Source organism: Hyaena hyaena, unplaced genomic scaffold (assembly GCF_003009895.1).
Source record: "Hyaena hyaena isolate Hyena2069 unplaced genomic scaffold, ASM300989v1 scaffold_41, whole genome shotgun sequence".
Taxonomy (NCBI): domain Eukaryota; kingdom Metazoa; phylum Chordata; class Mammalia; order Carnivora; family Hyaenidae; genus Hyaena; species Hyaena hyaena.
In genome coordinates, this window is record NW_024080673.1 from 4,413,057 (window position 1) to 4,436,244 (window position 23,188).

General features: G+C 35.3%; 1 protein-coding gene across 1 annotated transcript in view; it reads left to right on the forward strand.

The window, feature by feature from the left end:
- ACTR3 (actin related protein 3) overlaps positions 1-23,188 on the forward strand; it is a 67,457-nt gene that overhangs the window by 12,433 nt on the left and 31,836 nt on the right. Inside the window, exons 2-3 of the mRNA XM_039229924.1 lie at positions 12,986-13,041; positions 16,708-16,832. Coding sequence (XP_039085855.1) covers positions 12,986-13,041; positions 16,708-16,832 — 181 coding nt within the window. The remainder of the gene's footprint in view (positions 1-12,985; positions 13,042-16,707; positions 16,833-23,188) is intronic.

Consider the following 23,188-nt stretch of genomic DNA (forward strand, 5'->3'; position numbering starts at 1 on the left):
GTTAGATAGTGTATACTGTGTGCCAGGCACTGTTCTAATTGCTTCACAAATATTAATTCATTTGATACCTAATCTTCTGAGGTAGGTACTGTTACTCTTTTACAGATGAAACTGACACAGAGTGTAAATTACTTGCCAAAGATCACATAGCTAGCATAATGTACTCTTAGTTCTTTCTCTGGTTTTACTTTGGAAGTAACCACTCATGTTTAAAAGGAGACAGTACAAAAGACATTAACTTTGAAGGCTGATGGATACTTAATTTCGTATTAGCTTTTGTATCTCTTTGAAGTGGTTTCTTCTGTGAGCTGCAGTTTCCCCATATGTAAACAGATCCATTTTGCATGCTTTTGATGATTCAGGATGATATAAAGAACATAGCAAAATAATTGACATATAGTAACAACTGCAGCTATAGTTAAAATTATTATAAAAATAATCAAGTACTTATATAAGTAATCAACTTATACAAGTGATCAACTACTTTCTTCACTGTTGGAATTCTCACTTCTGTTCTATGGTGTATCCGGAAAGCTGTAGCATGATTTTATTCTTTAAAAGATTTATAGTTTAGTTCCAGAGATAAAACTAATGTATGTGAAATAATTAAAGATGGCATATTGGTATTTAATTGGGGACATTATTAAAGGCTGTAGTATTTGGAGGATGATTTATGAAGGGGCTGAACTTTCTCAAATTCTTGGAAAAGCAAAGTAGGATACGATAGATGTAAGGGAAGAAAAACCTTGTTAATGTAAGCTAAATTGGAAGCTTTATGATGGTAGGATGTCTTTTTTGTTCACTCTCCAAGTTATTGCCTTGTACATAGTATTTAATATTGCTCAGTAATATTTCATTGATGAAGAGAAGTCAGGAGTTTCAAAATATTTGAGGGAGGGATCAATTAGATTGCTGTAGCTGGAGTTGACTCCATTTGGAGCTGTGTGACACAAAGTAGTTAATTTTATTCATTTATATCCTGCCTCATTTCAGAACATTTTTAAATGGAAAACAGTGGGTTGGAATTGGTTTGATTGGCAATAGATTATGTAGATCATCCAAAAGTTTGGGAAAACTTGCTTAGTCTTTGGAAAAGTATTTGCAGGCACGGTAGAGGAGTTAAAGGAGGCTTATGGATACAGGAAAATGATCTGGGGGAGGAAAAGTGTACTAAATACGTAGTTAGTGCCATCTACAGTTATCTTCTTTAATCCTCATGACAGCCTTGTGAATTCAGTTTTACTCCTTACACATTAGGAATAAAGTCTATGATCATAAGATAGATAGTAAATGGTACAACAAGCATTTCACTCATAACTTTTTGATTCTAAGGTACATATTCTTTCTTCCCTACTAGTGAAAAAGAGTTAGATTTTAAGTTTTAAATCTAAAAGGATTGGGAGAATGTTCTTTCTCTTGACACAGAGAAGTCCGTTTTCTTCCACAAAGTCTATCAGTCTTTTTGTGTTGTGCTAAACATTGACTTTAATGAGCAGAACACTGGAGGACATTGCAAATGTTTTTAAAATAATTTCTAATTGTCTTTATAGCCAATATTCCCAGTTAATTAGCCACTGCATTCTCTTCTCTTCTCTTCTCTTCTCTTCTCTTCTCTTCTCTTCTCTTCTCTTCTCTTCTCTTCTCTTCTCTTCATTTTGAGAGAGAACAAAAGCACATACCTGAGGGGCAGGGAGAGAGAGAATCCCTAGCAGGCTCCCATCTGTCAGTACAGAGCCCAGTGCAAGGTTAGAACTCAGAGACTTTGAGATCACGACCTGAGCTGAAACCAAGAGTCAGACGTTTAACTGACTGAGCCACCCAGGCTCCCCATGACTGCATTCTTGTTGTAGAGGTTCTTAACACTAGACGTACAAAGAAAACGATAGCTAAGCTCAGAATTGAGGTATTAAAGAAGTTAAGCATTGGGATTCATTTGTAGACCTCCATTTTCACTTATAATTTGATAATTATGCTTAATATAGACTTTGTTTTTATGATATGATGAAGAAGTAAGCTGTTCATATTGAGGTAGACTTCTTCCAACTTTAAATTAGTAGTTGTCAATACAAAGAAATTTTGGGAAATGTGGGTTACACTAGATCATTAAGGGTTCTTTGCATCCTAAAGTTTGGGGGGTTCTTATATTCATTTAGTTACACGGTTTAAGATTATTGAAACATGAAAGTTAATATTCTGTCTAGTGCCATTTCTCTCTTACATAGGCTGTAGATACATATACTATATTTAGCATAATAACTTCAATACATTTTCTTTTTTGGAATGATGTTTTTGTTGTAGCTTTCTATTCCAGTTCATATTTGAACTGTGATGTTTTTTTGTTGTTGTTGTTTTTTAAGATTTTTACTCTCATTAGTGGTTCAGTTATCAGTAACATATTGGAATCTTCAAATAACTTTTTGCTGTAAGATGATTTTCAAAACAAAAAGAAATATGAACCATGTGTTAAGTAAAAGTACTCTTTGTCAGCTACATGCTTTTAATAAGTAAAATTTGAATTTGCAGAATTAATAACTTTTTTATTTTTGAGAGAGAGAGAGCGTGTACACAAGTTGTGGAGGGGTAGAGAGGGAGGGACAGAGGATCTGAAGCCAGCTCTGTGCTGACAGCAGAGAGCTGGATGCAGGGTTTGAACTCATGAACTGTGAGATCATGACCTGAGCTGAAGTTGGGTGCTCAACTGACTGAGGCGACCCCAGAATTAAAAATAATATCCAACGTAAGGGATGCTAATGTTTTGCCTTACAGACATAACTGGTTTTATTATTTGAAGATATTCTTTCTTTAAATGAATTTTTTCTTTTAGAAAAGTATAATGAATAATATAGCAGATATTCTTATTTATCACTATTATTGCCTGCTAAAACATTTTATCATGTTTTATTTCTTTTTAAGAGAGCACATTACTGATGACTATTCCCATTCCACTTTTCCCTGCTCCAGAGGCAGTTAGGACCATGATAAACTAACCATTTCATACATAAAACTCATTTGCTTTTTGCCTTTCATTTCTCCCAGTGCAGGTAATCCCTTTCTTCTAACTTTATTATATTTCCACTACTACTTTTCTAGTCACCAAACCTTTGATAACTTCAAAGATGCTTTTGAATTTTCTACTGTATTCCCTTCTCTAAGCCATTTCCAATTTCTTACTCCTCCTTGCTTACCAAAATCAGCATCAGAGATTTTTTTTCATTGCTGTATATAGCTCAGGAAGAGTTACTGTAAATCTGACCTGCTTCCTTGGGCCACAAAAGAAAATTTTGGTTTAGTTTTCCAAAATACTGTATTGTGCTTATAAGTTTCATAAACATTAGGTAGGATAGCTTTGCCTTTTTCATTTTATGTTCTCTTTTTAAGAAACATTTAGAAAATGACACTTTTAGAAATATAGGAAAGTATAAAGAAGTAGATTCATAATTTCTCTTCCCACAGAAGCCAGTGACATGTAATTAACATATGTCCATGTCCATGCGTGAATTATTTCCAGGATTGTGAATGTTTTACTCTTGGGATGGCACTTGGGTAGCTAGGGATAGGCATGGTAGGGAAACTTGCATTAGGACTTTTCCAGTGTTACTATTTATTAAAATTTTTTCATGGGCTAATATCAGTTCAGAAGGTCTTTTAATTAAAAAAGTAATGTGACACTGTTATGTCTTAAATGTGTATGGTTAGATCATTTAAGACATAACGTGTAAATTTAGAAAACAAAATTCTCCTTTTTCTCCTCCTGCTGCCTGGAGACAATGACAGTTTTTGTTTTGTTTTTTTTAATGTTTATTTTTGAGAGAGCGAGAGAGAGAAAGAAAGAGAATGAGTGGGAGAGAGATAATGAGTGGGAGAGGGGCAGAGAGACAGACAGACACAGAATCTGAAGCAGACAGACACAGAATCTGAAGCAGGCTCCAGGCTCTCAGCTCTCCACACAGAGCCTGATGTGGGGCTCAAACTCAGGAACCATGAGATCATGACCTGAGCTGAAGTTGGATGCTTAACTGACTGAGCCACCCAGATGCCTCACAATTTTCTGTTTGTTTGTTTTTTTTTTGTAGACTTCCAGAAGAAAAAAATGTATGCATTCTGTAATAGAATTTTTCTTGATGTGTAATTTTATTTCTATTCTGCATTTAAATGTAAATTTCTGTTTACAATTGACATCAAAAAAAGAACATTAACAATATGTAATTTTCCTTTTTAGAAATGAGATTAAAAAATGACTAGGTTTGAAAGCTTTTTAAAGGTATTTCAAGGTAACAAAATGTACTTAATATTAAAAGTACACATATATGAACACACATACTTATACACCATTTATTAAAGAATAGCAATTTGGAAGGCATTAAGACTCTACTAATTTTGCTTAGGAATAGTACTATGAAAATCACATGTGTCCAGAAGGAATGATGGAAATGGAAGATTTGGAAAGGGCCTATAAGGAATCAAAGGATTGGGGTAAAATAAAACAAAAAAGGTGGAAAGAGAGATGAACATTTATGTTATGTTAGTGCTCGGATTTGTGTGTTCTGTTCCGAACTATAATTATTAAAAGCTTTATAAGAATAATTCTATTTTAGATAAAAAATGTGTTTTGTAGGGGTTGATGATCATACAAGTGAAGTGAGTATTTGGATGAGTCTGGGGTGGTATGCAGGCATCAGACCGCATATCATGTTGAGTAGTCTTCAGACCAGTGAAATTATTTGAGATGTTTTGAAAAAGCAGTGGCTTGATTTTTCTGCTGTTAAACCAAGCTTGGATTGTTGGGCTAAGCCTCACTTAGTTAATGATATATACCCTCTTTGCATATTGTTCTATTTGTTTTGTTAAAGATTTTGCTCATCTGTATTGATGATGGATATTAGCCGGACATTTTCTTTATTTGAAATATCTTTATCTGATTTTGGCATTAGAATTATGCTCTCCTCATGAAAAGGTTTCGGGTAAGCTTTTTCCTCTTTCTTGAAAGGGCTTATGTAAAATTATTGTTATTTCTTCTTTTCTCCTTTAAATGAGTGATAGAATTTACCAGTGAAACTAAGGTCTGGAGTTTGCTTTTTGGGAAGGTTGCTGATACTTTCTTTAATAGCTTTGGGGTTATTCAAATAGATTTTTTGTTTCATCTTGTATTGATTTTGGTAAATTTTATCTTTGAAGGAATTTGTCCCTTACATCTTAATGTGATAGCTGTGGTTGTTTATAGTAGTCTCTTTTTTATCATTTTTTTGTCTATATGATCTGTAGTGTTAATCAGCTTTCCATTCCTTATGTTGGCAATTTCTGTACTATTCTCAATCAGCCTATCTTTTCATAGTGCCATCTTTTTCTTGTTCATTTTTTCTTTCTTATATCTTAACCTGATTTTTGCTCTTCTGTTTACCATTTATTTCTATATAGTTTGAGTTTACTTTGCTTTCCTTTTTCTAGCTTTTTAAAAAAATATTTATTTTTATTTTTGAGAGGGAGAGAGACAAGAGTGTGAGCAGGGCAAGGACAGAGAGAGGGAGACAGAATCACAAACAGGCTCCAGGCTCTGAGCTATCAGCAGAGTTCTGTCATGAACTGGGAGAACACATCCTGGGCTGAAGTTTGACAGGACTGAGCCACCCAGACATCCCTCCTTTTTACAACTTTTTAAGGTGGAATCTTAGGTCACTGATTTTAGACCTTTTTATTTTTTCCAATGTAAGCACTTAAAGTAGAAATTTTCCCTTAAACATTGCTTTAGGTACATCCCACACATTTTGATGTTTTTTATTTTTACTACTAATCAACTTTAAGTAATTTCCCTTACAGTTTTTCTTTGATTCATGAATTATATTACAAGTGTGTTTAATTTCCAAATGTTTGGGTTTTATATAGATATCTTATTGCTGTCAGATTCAATTTAATTCTTTTTTTTAGACAGAGAATATTGTATTTATGATTTTAATCTTTTACATTAATTGAGATTTGTTTTCTATGGCTTAGCATCTGGTCTGGGTCAGGGATTGGCACACTTCTTCTATAAAAGACCAAACAGTAAATATTTTGGGCTTTGTGGGCCAGGCATGGTCCCTGCTGTTGCTTTCCTCTCCTCCCTTTTTGCTTCCCTTCCTTCCTCCTCCCAAAATGTAAAAAAATAAAATAAATTAAAAGTTTAAATATAAAAACAATTTTAAAGTCAGTAGTGACACCAAAGCAGCAACAGGCTGAATTTTGTTTTGGAGCCATAGTTTGCCCATCCATGATCCAAATGAATGCATCATGTATACTTAGAATTCATATTCTGCACTTCTTGAGTATGTTCTGTAAATATCAGTTAGACCAAAATGGTTATTAACATTGATCCTCTATGCCTTTACCGAGTTTTTGGTGTGTATGTGTGTGAGATTTTATCCATTACTGAGGGGTGACAAAATTTCCTGCTGTAAGAGTTGAATTACTTCAGCATTTAATTATGACACATTTCAAGTATGTTGAAACTGTTAATAGGCACATACACATTTAAGACTGTTAGAGGGCTTGATGAATCTACCCTTGTATTATTATAAAATTACTCTCATATTACTCTTTTTAAAAATTTATTTTTGAGAGTGAGTGAATGGGGGAGGGAGAGGGAGGGAGAGAGAGAAAGAGAGAGAGAGAGAGAGGGAGGGAGGGAGGGAAAGAGGGAGAGGAAGAGGAAGATGGTGGGAGGGAGATGAAGAATCCCAAGCAGGCTCTGTGTCATCAGTGCAGAGTCCAACCTGGGGCTCTAAGTCACAAACGTGAGATCATGACCTGAGCCAAAATCAAGAGTTTGACGCTTAACTGACTGAGCCACACAAGCACTCCTCATATTACTCTTAAAGAACATTTTTATCTGATATGACAATAGTCACTCTTGATTTCTTACACTTGATTTCTGCTTTCCATCCATCTTTTTTCATTCTGTCTTTATAAAGTACACATAATGCAGACAACATTTAGTTGGGGCTTGCTTTTTTATTTTTTTAAATTTTTTAATCTATCCTTTTTAATTAGAGAGTTTTGTCTGTTAAGTTTAATGTAATAATGTGTATGGTTGGATTTAGCTATACCGTTTTGTTTATTTAAAAAAATTTCGTGCCTTGGGGCGCCTGGGTGGCTCAGTTGGTTAAGCGTACCACTTCGGCTCAGGTCATGATCTCATGGGTTTGTGGGTTCGAGCCCCACATAGGGCTCTGTGCTGACAGCTCAGAGCCTGGAGCCTGCTTTGGATTCTGTATCTCCCTTTCTCTCTGACCCTCTCCTGCTCATGCTGGCTGGCTCGTTCTCTCTCTCTCTCTTTTTCTCTCTCTCTCTCAGAAATAAATAAAACATTAAAAAAAATTGTGCCTATTTGTTGTGCTTTCATCTTTTCTGCCTTCTTTTGAATTATTTGAATCTTTGGAATTCCATACCTCTTTGCATTTTTTTTAGCAATTGCTTTAGGGATTACAATATACGTCTTTAAGAAAACTCACTACTCACTGTTTCTCTAGAGTTAATTAAAACTACATGTAAGGAGTAGAGATCTTGCATCTCAGGAGGTCTGTTAACTCTTGCCTGCTGCTCCGCTTTCCTTCACTGTCCTTTTATGCTCTAGTTGTCATAGGTATTACATCTGTGTACTGTATAACCCCAAAGATAATCAGATTTTACTTTAGCTGTGTGTCCAAAAACTAAGTATAAAAAATAGTCTTTTACATTTACCTGTTTATCATTTCTGATGTTCTTTTATTAAAAAAACTTTTTAAATATTTATTTTTATGGGGGAGAGCGAAACAGAGCAGAGTGGGGGAGGGGCAGAGAGCGAGGGAGACACAGAATCTGAAGCAGGCTCCAGACTCTGAGCTGTCAGCACAGAGCCTGAAGCGGGGCTCAAACCCATGAATCATGAGATCATGATCTGAGGTGAAGTCAGAAGCTTAACCAACTGAGCCACCCAGGTGTCCCTCTTTGATCCATTTTGAGTTAAATTTTGTATATGGTGTAAGGTAAATGTCTAACTTCATTCATTTACATGTAAATATCCACTTTCCCCAGCACCGTTTGTTGACAAGACCATCCTTTCGCCAGTTGAATGGTTATGGCACCCTTGTCAAAAAATATTTGACCAGGGGCGCCTGGGTGGCTCAGTTGGTTGAGTATCCGACTTCGGTTCAGGTCACAATCTCACTGTTTATGAGTTCAAGCCCCACATCAGGCTCTGTGCTGACAGCTCAGAGCCTGGAGCCTGCTTTGGATTCTGTGTCTTCCTCTCTCTTTGCCCCTCCGCTCATGCTGTGTCTCTCTCTGTCTCTCAAAAAAAAACCCTGAATAAAAATTAAAAAAAATATTTGACCATATATGGAACTTATTTCTGAGTTCTCTTCTATTCCATTAGTCTATATGTCTGTGTCTATATGCCAGTGCCTCATTGTTTTGGTTACTTTAGCTTTGTAGTAAACTTTGAAATCAGGAAGTGTGAGATCTCTAACTTTGTTCTTTTCCAAGGTTGTTCATGGTCCCTTGAGATTCTTTATGAATTTAGGATAGAGTTTCTTCTATTTCTTCAAAAAAAAATTCTTGGGATTTTGATAAGGATTGAGTGAATCTGTGAATTGATTTGAATAAATACCTTACAAATATAAAGACTTGTCCCAAGTATTAAGTGATGTTATCCAAGTGACAAATTTAAGAAAAAGCCAAACTGTTTCATCCTGTGTTTAAAGCCTAATGGGTGGAAATGTTAGCAAAGTGCCTACTAGCTGTCTGAAGGAAGAGTTTCTGTTTGAAGGCAACTTAGATTTTGATTTGTGTGTATGAATGCTTCTTTGTAGATTTATTGTATAATCTGGTTAAGTATTGTGTTCCTGAGTTGTTTAATTATATAGAAGACTTTTTTGAACACCCAAAAGCACTTAATAGAAAATTGCAAGCCCTTTGGAAAAAAAAGTATACTATAGACAGAATCTATGAATTTAAAACAAAATTTCATTTTGGAAGAGTGAGGTTAAAAATGATTCACTGTGATCTTTGGTCACTATTTTAATACTAAAGAACATTGGTTTAACAAGGAGAGGAACATGTATGCATGGCTTGAGAAAGTCTTAATATGAAAAAGTTTGATTTGAAATCTCTTTGCTTTATTACACAAAATTTGAATTTTGCATGTGTCAGTGAAAGCAAAGAACTTTTAGTTTAAATACAGTGAACACGTCTTTAAATTATAATTTAGAGAGTTCAAGTTAACAAATGCCATTAATTATGAGGAAAGAGTTTCTTTTAGTCAGAAAAAGTGAGGAAAACTTTTCTGTCATTTACTTGTATAGTTTTTTCTCTCTGATGACTATCGAGAATTTTGAGAGATCATCATAAAAATGTCTTAATCAAGTTAGCCATTTCAAGTGTAAAACCTGATAAATTAGGTTAATGGAGGCTACTTTATATTTGAAAAGCTTTAATTTGAAACTTATAAACAAATTTAGCACCTAATATCTTTACTAATGATTTTTATTCTTTCTCATATATTTATGTTAAGAAAGTTTAAATGAAGGTTAAAAACAAATCTCCTATAGGTATACCCAAATCCTCTCCAGTTCATTCCAGTTTACTCTTTATTTAAAATTATTAAAATTTATTTAAAAATTACCATATTTTGTGTGCATTGATACATACTGTTATAGCTCATCCTTTCAGACTCAGCTGAACAATTCCTCCAGGTCTTCCTAGACTCCCTCTCCTCTCTCCTCCTTTCCCTATTTAAATGCTTCTCTGCTCATGTAAGAACATTAAAATGTCTTTTTTAGTGTGCCTGGGTGGCTCAGTGGATTAAACTTGTAGCTCTTGATTTCAGCTCAGGTTGTGATCTCTAGTTTGAGTTTGAGCCCAGCGTGGAGTTTGCTTGGGATTCTCTCTCTCCCTCTCTTTCTTCTCCTCCCTTGCTTGTGTGCTCTCTCTCAAAAAAACTTTAAAAAAGGAACTTACGGATTTTGAGTATAACTTTTAAAGTTTGCTAATAGTAGGAGAGTGGTTTTAAAGAGTCATACTCTTGTTTTTTTTATCTAGTGCTTTGCTCTCTCTCCAGTAGAGAAAATGTGACTTCAACCTAACTCAGTAACTTTTCTAGATTTTAGGGTAAGACTTTTTCAATATTTTTAGATTGTGTTCTTTGTCACAAACATTTTTCTCCAAGCCACAAGCCAAATTAATTTTTAGAGGCTAAGCAACTTTTAAGGCTAAGTAAACTGAAAGATTTCCCTTTATATTTCTTAAAAATTGGTGAAAATTGAGATGCTTTTTGACGCTATTTGAATATTTGAGATACTCGAGAAACTTAAGTATCTTTGAGATACTATTTAATTTTAAATCTAGGGCAGTAGAACATTGGTAAATATATTTGGCTATTCTCCTCCAAAAATTTAGAAAATTATTTGGCTATGGTGTTGTAAGTGTAGTAGAAATGATTAAGTGTTATGGTATATCCATCTAGCTAATATGCTAGAGAGTTATTTTTGTGTTTGGGGGAAGAGCACATTTGTTTTGATTATGTATTGACTATTTTGTGTTATGTTGATTAGATTCTTCTTTTAGTGTTTGTTCTGAAACTAATTTATTGCTGAGTATGCTCAATTCAGAGATTGATTTTTGACTATGGATGGAGTATTGATTAATCTGGTGAACATGATAAATAGAAGTTTTCTTAAGGGAGTTTCTACTGTCATATTGTTTCTACTTCAAACATCTTAATACTTTATTTGGGAGATGGTATTTACACACAGGAAAATAACAGTATAGGCTTGTAGAGTGAGTGATTGTTGCAGTTAAGTTTATTGAAGGAAAGGATGACTGATAATTAAAATGATCAGGAAGGACTTCATGAAGGAGTCCTCTAAGTTGTGGTGACAGCTTTCTGAGAGGGGTACCTTGTAAACACAGATAGCATGTGATGGGGAAACTGCAGGTCATTGTGGAGGAAAATGAGTAACAAGTGCAGTGTGTTTTGATTTGGGCTCAGGGAAGCAAATGATGGGAGACACTTAAAACGTTTAATTGGGGTTTATTGTGAAGTTCCTTAATATTCAGCTGAAGGAATCAGAATCATATAGGTTTTGTTTTTGTTTTTTTATCTGTAAGGGACTTTTGGAATTACTTACTAGAATGAATCATTTTATAGAAATGAGAACAAGTTTGTACTTTAATCTTGTAAGCAATAGAGCCTCATGTGAAGATATTTGAGTTAGGCAGTGATTTTTACAGAGATTATTCTTTGTAGGGGTAATAGAATTAGAAGTAAGACATTGTCCTATTAGGGTATTACTTATAATGACTTGAACTGCTTTGGTGACTAATGGTTAAAAAAAAAAACAAGTGGAGTGATTAGAGGAAGGAATAACTAGATATTAATCTTACACTAAGTGTTAGATAGTAAACTTTCAGGATGTTGTGGCTCACACAGTTTTAGACTGTCATGTTTTCTAAGTCTTTATTGTAATAAAACATAAGTCAGTTCTATTTGTCCACTGTGGGGGCAAAGTATACTATTGGAATGTTAGAAAAGTTTTCCTTTAGGGGCAATGATACTTAACTTGCAGTCTGCAGGATGGGTGAGAGTTTTGCACTCGCATTCAGCATTGACAAGAGCATCTCCTGTAGTTGGAACAGTGTTAATAGTTGCTCCGTGGCATGAAATGAGTTGGTCTGGCCAGAAAGTGTAAGCAGTTTTATGGCTCGGGAGCCCGGTGTAGTGTGTCAGCACTGTTAGGAAAGGTGACCGGGAGCCAAATACGAAAGGAGCTCTTTTGTATGCGTTGCAAAGAAGCTTTGTTTGTTTACTTTTTAAACGCGGACAGTGGGCAATCTTGGAAGAGGTTTTCCTCTCAGAGCGTTATCACATTTGGAAGAGTTTATGTTTTCTCCTTACTTTTAATGAGTTAGCCTATTTGGCAGTCTTAGTTCGTGAACTTAGTTTTGAACAAGTTCTCCCTAAAAGAGCTTTTTTCCACCTTCTTATATTAGAAAAAAAAAGTTCTGCAGATATTATTAGAATTCAAGAATCTCACAACAATTTACCTGCCTACTATTTACCAGTGAGCTTGAATATGGAGTAATGTAAAATGTTGTTACTTGGTCTTTAAAAGCCTGCTCATAGTTAATAGGCTTTCATACTTAGCCAGGTATCTCCTATGTAGCCCACAACACGCAGCTTTTCAAAGCAAAACTTTTAGTTCCTAATCGTCATTATTGTCATTATTTTGTTGTAAGAATATAGACTGAATCCACTGTGGCAAGGCATTTAAAAATTATAGTTATTTTGAAGAGTAGTGTATTCAAATGGTATGAAAAAATATGCAATAAAAAAATCTCCTCACTCCATCACCTACCCAGTTCCCTTTCCTGGAGACAGCCAAAATTATTGATGTCTTTATATTCTTCCAGAGATACTGTATGTCTGTACAATCAAGTATATTGTATATGTTCTTACCCCCTCTCCCTTTATACAAATACTGCATAGCCTGTATGAAACATTGTTCTGTACCTTGTTTTTTATTGATTTAACAGTACATTTTGGAGGTTGTTCCATATCAGTCTAAGAAGCTATCCATCCAGAGCTGCTTTGATCTCTTTTTCAGTAGCTGCATAGTATAACAGGATGAGGTTAGCATATTTAACTAGTTTCTCATTTCATGTTTATTTAGGTTATTTTCAGACTCTTGCTGTTGTAAGCAAGTTTGTAGCAAGTGGCCTTGATATATGTTATTTCACATTTGTATGAGTATTCCTGTAGGACCAGTTTCTAGAAGTGGAATTGCTTGTTAAAAGCTGTGGTGTTTATGATATTGGTATAACTTTGGAAAGTAGGGATATTTACATGCATTAAAGCTATGGGATTTTTAAGTTTACCCACAGTGGAGTCTCACTTCATAACCAATGGAAATCTGAGAAATAAATTCATAATTGCTAAACTAGTGAAATGCTTAAAATTTTCTTTTTTATTTTGCAGGTATACCAAACTAGGATATGCTGGAAACACAGAACCACAATTTATCATCCCTTCTTGTAAGTATTCTTTTAAGCCAAGAATAAGCTGTTTTAAAGATTTTTTTTCTTAATAGTTAAAGTAAAAGATAGTTATTTCTGGCACTGTGTAAGATTTAGTTCTTTAAAAATACGATTTGCTAAGTGTGACCTCATTTGCACACCTCTCACCATTCATTTTAGATGTTTAGTTCTTCATTTGCCAAATCTACCAAATGTCTCTTTTTAAAGACAAAAATGAATGAACTGAAAATCTCACAGCTTTCTGCTTTGAGGTATTTCCGTTAACAGTTTGTGGATATAACTGTTCAATAGTGCATCCTCCATCGCACACCTGTGAAGACTGCTCTGTGATGTGTGGACGTGACCTGTGTTTATTGACATGGGAGACCACGTTTCAAAATAAGGATAGTCTCTCCTATTTAGAAATGTTGACTTGAGCTATTTTCTCATTTTTTTTTAAACCATACTTACATTGTTTTTGTTCTATCCTATGTTAACTTCATTTCAGCCTGACTATCAACTTTTAGTAGATTGTCTTTCAGTAGTTTTTAAAAAGTACTCTCACACTTGGTTTGTTAACGCTCTTAGTTGCTAGCATGGATTATGCATCGGGCTTTTGATGGATGTACTTTTGTACTTTTGACTTTCAGACATACAAAGTACCTTTTGTACTTTATATGGTAATACCCCTGAGCTACTTGTCCTGCTGCCAAATCGGAACTTTAACATATCAGGTGAAAAGTCATTTGAACCATTGCTTGGTGGTGCTAACTTCTACAGTGCCACTAGCCTTATAAAATAGTATTTAGGCAGCTGTTTGAATATTTTTGTGTAGTATATCCTTATTTATGAAAATAAGGAAATGGGAAAATAAACATGCAGGAGAGTAGGGAAAACAGCTTAAATTTTAGATCAGTGAAGTTGAGAACATGGTAGAAATTGTAAAAAATGCAGATCTTTAGTTTCCATTGGGCACTCAATGGACATAAATAGGTCAGTGGTTTTGTAATTAATATGGCAAGGACAGAATTCATACTTTACAAAGTATGAGAAATACATTGTTAAAATTGTATTTAAGAGGAGAGGTTTTATATTTGTGTGTATACATATATACACATACATATACATACATATATGTTTATTTTATTTTTTTATTCAAACCTGTTTGAGTTTGTACTTTTGATATACTTCTGGTATACTTAGCTATGAATTAAATGTAAGAAGTTAGGCTTACTACTAAGAGGTACAAATTTCCAATTATAAAATAAGTAAGTCATGGAAATGAAAACTACAGCATAAGGAATATAGACCATAATATTGTAAGTAGTGTTGTATGGTGACAGATGGTCACCACTTAGCCTGGTGAGCACTAAGTAATATGGAGAGTTGCTGAATGAGTATGTTATATGCCTGAAACTAGTAAACATTTTATGTTAATTATACTTCAGTTAAAGAGTAAAACAAGAATTTGGGCTACTACTTAAATGTAATTTAATACATACAATGGATTTTAGGTGACACTGATTAAATAGGTCATTAACGTGACTACAGTGATCTTAGTTTGGCGGTACTATTGTCTTCTCATGTTTTCTTCATGCATGTTGTCTACACAGAAGGACAGGTTTGCTTTTTTTCCTACTTTTTCCTCACATTTATGTATCAATATACTGATTGTTTAAGAATTTGATAACACATATTGGCTTTATTGCCCACTAATAAGGATTTACTTTTGTGGACTAGTACTTGACTTTAGTCATATTTGAGTTTAGTGTTAGACCCTTGTGTATTTTTGTATTTGTGTCCTAAGGCTGCCATAACAAAGTTCCAAAAGCTGGGTGGCTTAAAACATCAGAAATTTATAGTTCTGGAGGCTAGAATTCCAAAATCAGGGTGTCAGTAGGGCCATGGTCTTGCTGACAGCTCTAGGAGAGAAACCCTCTCTGCTTCTTTAGGCTTCTGATGTTTGCTGACAGTGCTTGTACATGCATCACCCCAGTCCCATGGCTGTCTTCTCCTTGTGAGTCATCACGTTGTCTTCCCTCTGTGGCTGTGTCCAAATTTCCTTTTCTATAAGGACACCAGTCATGATGGATTAGGGCCCACCCCAATAATCTCATTTCAACTCAAAAGATCCTGTTTCCAAATAAGGTCACATTCTGAGGTACTGGGTGGAGGTTAGGACTCCAGCATACTTTTGGGGAGATGTTCAAGCCATAAAATGCTTATTTTCTTATTTCATAATTTATAATAATTTATTTCATGAGATTACTGATTTCATTTTGTTTTTTATGTTCTTAAGTGGCTGTGTTGTCTTTGTTGGACACTCATATAATCTTGATCTTTGAAACCTTAGGATCTCATTACCATTGTACCCATTCTCTATTTTGTCTCTTTGCCAAAATATGCAACTTTAGTTTTCATTGTCATTCTTATGAGAAGTTGTAGCATGTTAAAAATCCATTTGCCTACTGAAAGAAGGTTTTTGATTTTGGAGTTTTTGAGTTGGGTTTTTTTCACCCAATTTTGATGCTACAGGTCCAGTTTTTATAATCAGCAGATACAGTCAGTTGCCACTGATGAGCATGAATATTTGACCTGGAAGGCCTGTAGATATGGTTCAAAGTTATTTGCATGTATCTTTGTTTGAAACTTGTAGTGAGCCATCTGGATGTCTATATACATTATAAATAAATTACTAGGAAGCTTTCTAACATTTTGAAGGAATAGCCTGGGTTTACAATGTCTTTCCTTCAGTATTTTCTCCCCATCTTGTTAAGGATATAATTGTTATTAAATGAAAGTTTAACAGTTGAATGCTGGATCAGTTTAAGTGCATGCAGATAATTATTTTGAATGAATGACTGCTTAACTTGAAGGATTCAGAAATTTATATCTTAATTAAGAAATACATAATAAGTTTTAGGTCAAGAACTATGGCTGGGTTTCTGAAATTATTTAAGGGGATTCTTGTGGGTTTTACCTAAGTAATTTGAAATTTCCCTTTGAATATGGGATTAAAGTTTAACAGAACCCTATGCCAGTGTTGTATTTAAATTTTATTTTTTATTTTTGAGAGAGTGCAAGTTGGAGAGCGGCAGAGGATCTGAAGTGGGCTCTGTGCTAACAGCAGCAAGCCTGATGTGGGGCTTGATCTCATGAAGTGTGAGATCATGACCTGAGCCCAAGTTGGACGCTCAACCAACTGAGCCACACAGGTGCCTCAGTGTTACATTTGAATTGCTAGTCCATAGTAGTGCAAATAAGGAGAAAGCTTTTGAAAGAAAATTCCCCTTGTAGTTTTCCCATTTTCATTTGTTAGTGTTTCTTTCATTTTTTTTCTGATTGTCCATTAAGCATATGTTCATTTGATGGGATTATAATCTTATTTAAATCAAAATGGATCCTGCATAGTTTTAAGAAATATAACTGAAATATTCCCACAGCACTACTTCTATTATGGCTTTTACACTTGAGGCCTTGTCCCTGCATGGATGCTGAGATTTCATTGTGTTAAATGAATTTTGTCATCGATTTCTTAAATGACCTTTGTGCTCTCCTTTAACAATTTAAGTATGTTAGATCATGTTGTGTTTGATAATACCTTATAATGGAAGAAATATAAGTTAAAATGCCTCATTTGAGAAAAGCGAACTTTCACATGTGTAAATAACTTTTATCTTTAAGGTATTGCTATTAAGGAATCAGCAAAAGTGGGTGATCAAGCTCAAAGGAGGGTGATGAAAGGTGTTGATGACCTAGACTTCTTTATTGGTGATGAAGCAATAGAAAAGCCTACATATGCAACAAAGGTATATTTTTATGATTTGTTTAAATAATATATATTTTTTAAAAAATTAGTTTGTTCAATAGCTGTGCCATCTAGAATTTTATTCAGTTATAGGCCTAATACCTTCAACCCCTTTACTGTAGAAATTTCTTCTTCCTTGGGGCTCCTCCCAGCCTTGCTTTAACTCTGGTTTTCTTCCTGAGAGGAAAATTTTTACCATTCGAATGAGCAGTATTTACTTTTCCATGCCCATTAGGTCTCTCAGCCGTCAGCGTGAGAGTGGCCTTCTCTTACTTCCATAATGCCACATCTAGAGACATGTCCCTCCCATCTTCAGACTCACACCATGTCTCTTTGGAAGCCTGTATCACCTGGACGTGCCTGTCTCTTTTCTTCTTTTTCTTTTTCCTTTTCTCATTCCTGACCCTTCCTTTTTTCCTTTTTAACTGAGTTATAATTGAGTGAAATAGGCAAGTCTTCATTTTGTAGTTTAAAAATAATTGTGACCATAATCCTAAAAGCTCAGTATATAGAGCAAATAAATCTAGTGACCCACATGTTTTCTTTGTACCTACTCCCACCCTTACGACCCCTGCCCACACCAAAAACAAACACCATTGTGACCTTTATTATCTTATTTTTAGATACTGACTTTGCCTTATTTGCACATTTTCTCCTTCATACCTCTTTTATTTCCTACTGATAATTTAATCATTAATGAACAATGAACAACGACTGTGTGTAAAAAAAAAAAAAAAAAAAAAAACAACCTAAGTGGCTTCCCTGTCTTCAAGGCTAGTATAATGTGATGGAAAGAAATGCATTGAAGAAATAATTACAGGTGTGATGAAGGTTAGAAAAAGGAAAGTACGGGATGATTTGGGAATATACATCAGGAGTAGCTAATCTGGTTTGTGGATTTAGTGAATTCTTTGAGGAATTTATCTTTTCAGCTGAACCTTGAAGAAGAAAACGAGTTTGATGAATGAATTGTGTAGGCAAGGTTGTTTTAGGCCGAGACTCTAATGTTCAGGAAGGCTTGGAAGTTTGAGGGAGCTTGGAATTGAACAACCAATGTGCCTGAAGCATAGCGAATAAGGTGGAAAGAAGTAAGGAGGCTGGATATATAGGCCAGGACAAGATGGTTGGAAGTATTGTTGGGCCAGATGTGTTAAAGGATTTGAACTTTGTCCCATGGGCAACATTAATGGGCTCCAGGAGAAGGATAATGTTAGTGACTAACAGCACAAATATTGAAGTGTCTATGCTTAGGCTGGAAATCTGGCTGTGCTACTTTCTTGCTTTGTGATATCATTCAGCAACTTAAGCTTTCTGAGTTTCAGTTTCTTGATTTATAAAATTGAGATATTTTTAGTACTTCAGGATTGTTGGAAGGTTTGAAGAGATAATGCCATATAAAGCAATTGTTAACGGGGTGCTTTGTTCATAACAAATGAGCAATATGTGTTAGCTGTTTTTATTATTTGGGAACACAGTATGATTCTGGGAAGGCCATAATGTAGCTGAGACAAGGAATATGTGACTTGGACTACATTTGAAGGCAGTGTGGATAGACAGAAACAGAAATTATGTGCATGTGTCTCTCTCACACATATTTAACTTTTATCATGGAAAACTTTCTGTGTACAAAAGTATAGAAGGGAATATAATGAACCCCCATGTACCAAATACACAGCTCAGCACTTATCAACCTTTGACCAACCTTGTTTGATCTGAATTTTCCTCCTCCCTCCCAATTATTTTAAGATGAGTCTCACACATTGTTTCACCTGCAAATATTTCTCTCTTAAAGATAAGGGCTTTTAAAAATATAAATACCACACCTAAATACCTAAATGCACTTTGTTAAGAATATCCCAAATCTAGTAAGTACTCACATTTCCCTGATTATTTCTTATGTTGGTTAATCTGTTTGAATCAAGATTTTAATCAAGGTCTGCTCCTTTGATTTGGTTGACAAGTTACTTAGATCTTGGGTTCTTTTCTGTGTGCGTGTGTGTGTGTGAGTGAGAGGGAGAGCTTTCTTTCCTTTACTCATGGAAAAATTTTAGTAATTTGTCTTGTTAAATGTCCCATTTTCTGGATTCTGATGATTACAGTCTTCTGTCATTTAACATGATCCTCTGCTTTCTTTGTTTACCTCTTTGTTATAAAGTGGTATTAAATGTAGAAGGCTGGTTAGATGTATATAAGTTCTGTGGTTTTTTTTTTTTTTTTTTTGCCAAGAATAAAAAAAGTGGATACCTAAGGAATAATAGGGAACGATTAACAAGATATTGGTGGTAAACAGTACTTGAGGGTAGTTCCCAGCTCCTGGATGGTCTTTCCTTTTATTTCTTGAGATGGAGAACATTTGAGGAGAAAATTTTTGACTGGTGTGGTTTAGGGAGGAGAGGGTAAGTTTAGTTTTGAATGTGTTGTGTTTGAGGTACCTGAGAGACATCTTAAACATTGTTAGGCAGTCAGATTCTTGGCTCTTGGAGCTCAGAAACATGATAGCTAGAGACAAATGTTTGGAAGGTATCAATTAACTTCTAGAAGGGATGAAATTACTTAGGGTAGTGTCCTTGGGAAGAGGCCCAGGATGTACCGTTTAGATTTGGATAGAAGAGGAAAAGCCTACAAAGGAGACTGAGAGGCTGTGGTTAGAGAGACTGGGCTAGATAAGAAGGAATATAAACAGCGTGAAATGCTGCCAAACTATCAAGTAAGCTAGAGCCCATATATTATTTACTGTGTTTAGCTACAAGGATGTCATTTGTAACCTTAAGAACAGTTTTAGAAGAGGAAGAATTCAGTGAGGCTGGGTTCAGGTAGGCTCGATTGTGAGTATTAGGCCAGGAGAAAATGACAGTAATATCATTGGGAGTTGGCTGTGATTGGGAGGCAAGACAGATAAATAGTTTGTGGGGCTAAGATAGAGGAGATGTTTAAATGCCAGTGTGAAAGAGTTATTAGACAAAGATTTAAGTAACGGGAAAGATATAGTCAATTCCAGGTGTCTGAGAAACCTATGGAGATGAGATTCAGAGCACAGGTGATGGAATTGATATGGGGGGGGGGGGCTCTTCAGTTCTAAAAAAGTGAAAGAGAAACAGGGTTAAGTATGGAATCAATTTTATAGATTTGGTGAAAGGAGATTGGATTCCTGACTGTTGGCTTCTGCTTTCTCTGTGATTGAAGTTCATGGTGACATCATCTCTGCTGCTCAGGGGATGGGGGAAGAATATATGAGTGATAGGGAGAACATTTAAAATTACTAGTGTGAAGAGTGAAGATGAACAGAGTAGGGAAACAAAGGCTTGCCACTCAAAGTTAGGTATAGAATTGAGAATGCAATTATGAGTACTTAGTTTTATCTACCTACTTATGTATGTGTCTTTAGTATAGTCAGCATTCTGGGTAAAGGCACATTTAGCAAAGGATTATGCTGGGTTGGGTTTTGATAGGTAGAATGACAAAAGGAAATATGAATAATCATAGTGGTGGGGCATAAACCCTAAACTGTGCGTGTGTATTTGGGGAGGTTTGATGGTTGATGGTTAGGGAATAATTACAAAAGCCAATGAACTGCAAGTCTTACTGTGATCAGCAATAGGGTGGGCTACTGGAGTATTCCAAAAGAAGAGGTTGTGATCAGAGAGGGATATAGTTGATTCCAGGAATATAGAGATCGTAGTGATACCAAGATCTAACCTGGAGCCAGAATGGAAAAGAAATCTTTGAAGGTGATGAAGTTAGTGAGCTAAGAGGCCAGAGTTTCTCTGCACTCATTCTGTTCTCTTAAACACATTTTCAAAAACTTGTTTCAGTCTTTATTCCTACTCTTTTTTTTTTTTTCAGCCTTTTAGCTGTCATTTTCCTCTTTCCTTTTAAAACCAAACTTCTTATTTAGTCTCAGATTATTTGAGTGCATATTATTTTTAAACTCTTTGTTAATCCAATAGTATATAATCTTTATCCTTCTTAGTTTGTCTATCACAGAATTGCTCTGATAATTCTCTTCCTAACATAGACTTTTCTTTTTTTTCTTACTCCCCCCTTTTGCCTCTTATTAACTATGTTATTTGCATGATTCCATTTTATTTCTTACCTGATTCCATTTTATTTGTTTGTTTTTGTTTATTTTTAAATGTTTATTTTTGAGAGAATGACAGAGTGTGAGTGGGGTGAGTGGGGGAGGGACACAGAGAGGAGGCGGCACAGAATACGGAACAGGCTCTAAGCTCTGAGCTGTCAGCACAGAGCCCAATGCAGGGCTCGAACCCATGCACTGTGAGACCATAACCTGAGCCGAAGTTGGAAGCTTAACCCACTGAGCCATCAAGGTGCCTTTATTACCTAGGGTGATCTCATGCACGTCATTCCTTACAACTACAGCCTAGATCTCTGCTTCCAATTCCTTGACCATTACATTTCCAACTACCAGGCCCTCATTTAATATACCCAAAACAAAATTTGTTATATATATATTTCCACCCTTGCTTATTCCAAGATAAGACAAAACACAACTTTTGTGTCTTGATTAATAGATCCTCTCCAACCTGACTTCAGAACTGGAAACCTGTTGATATCTTTGAGTTTGTTCTCATTCTTACTGACAGAAATCTTCAGTATGGCCTAGCATCATCCATACCACAATTGGGGCTCTTATTCTTGCTTGATTCTTTTAAGATGAATTTCAGCTTCCCCAATGCTGCTCTAATAATCTTCCTGAAAATCAAAGCTGGGCTTGTCATTGCACTGCTTAAAAATTTCTACGGATGAGCTATTTCCTGTAGAATAAAATACAGGTACATGGTAAGTAAATACAGTTTTTGAGAATCTGGTTTCCTTCATCTAGAACTGATTTATCTTTTTATACTTCCTCCCCCAACCCTTTTGGTAACCGCAGTGTGTGCATGTTATGTAGTGTATATCTTTGTATATATCTTTCCCGTTCTCTGTCTCCATGCTCTTCCTCTGCCCCCAAAACACAACATTGACAAGGTTGCTCCTTTAAGACCCAGCTTAAATACGACCTCAGTAGTAAGGGAATAGGAGGAGCCTTTCTGTTTCAGAAGCCAAGCTGGTCATCTTGTCCTAGATACTTTATTTCTTTGAGAACTTAGAATATAATATTTGTATCTGTTTTCTGTCATTAGATTGAACTTCTTTTGAGCAGGATATTCATGTCCTTAGCATATTTGCCAGTGGTTCACCTTAGGTGCACAATAATATTTGACTAGTAAATGAATAATAAACACTTAGAACATTGAAATATGTGTAAACTTTCAGTAATGTTATAAAATGAAAGTACATTAATTTCCCTTCTCTAAAGCAAACTGAGGAGTATTTTTTTTATTTCAAGTTTTAACTTAAGAAGTCATTTTATAAGTGTAATGACTAAAGAAGTACCTAAAATGCTGGAGTGAGATGTGAACATTAGAGATTAATAAATAAGAGGCTTAATGATTGAGTAAGTAACTGTCGGATGTTTACTTGTTCATTCATTAGTTCAGCCTTAGGCACTGAGTGTGTACTGTGTGCATGGAACTGTAGGTTTTTTTGTTTCCTTTCTGTTATATATATTTTTAAACTTTTTTGCCTAAACTTGTAATTTGCTTGCTTCAGAAATTCCTTATATGGTTAGAGTACTAATCTTTTGTTAGTTATATGTTGTGGAACTATTATTGCAGAGGTTCACAAACTTTCTCAGTACCCTCAAAGTCTCAGTAAGAGTTTTTACTATGCCACCTAGACAAAAAGAAATACCCAGCAGTTGTGTTTACTACATAGCCAAGCAGCTAGTAGCCATTTGAAAAGCATAAAACACTATTCAAAATGAAACTGTTTTTATTTAATTGTCAAATAATCACATGCATGTGCCTGTTAGGCACTTAACAACTTTTCATGGCCACCCTCATTTCTTATTTTACATGGTATTTTGGGGGGAGGTACTTGGTTTTTATAATAGCAACTTCTGGCAACCCAGCTTCTCAAAGAAGTGATATTATTGAAAGGAATATAGAATGATCTAATGGTGAAACTGAACTCCCTTGAACTGGTAGATATGCAGCGTCAGGCTGATTTTGAGTATCACTGCATTTCCATGGAAATTTTTATTTTTTTTTCTTAAACAGTTTATTGTCAAGTTGGTTTCCATATAACTTAACCCAGTGCTCATCCCAAGTGCCCTCCTCCATGCCCATCACCCCGTTCCCCTCTCCCCCATACCCATCAGCCCTCAGTTTGTTCTCAGCATTCAAGAGTCTCATGGTTTGCCTCCCTCCCTCTCCCCCACTATTTTTCCCCTTCTTCTTCCCCATGGTCCTCCGTTAAGTTCCTCTGAATCCTCCTATACATACAAACGTATGG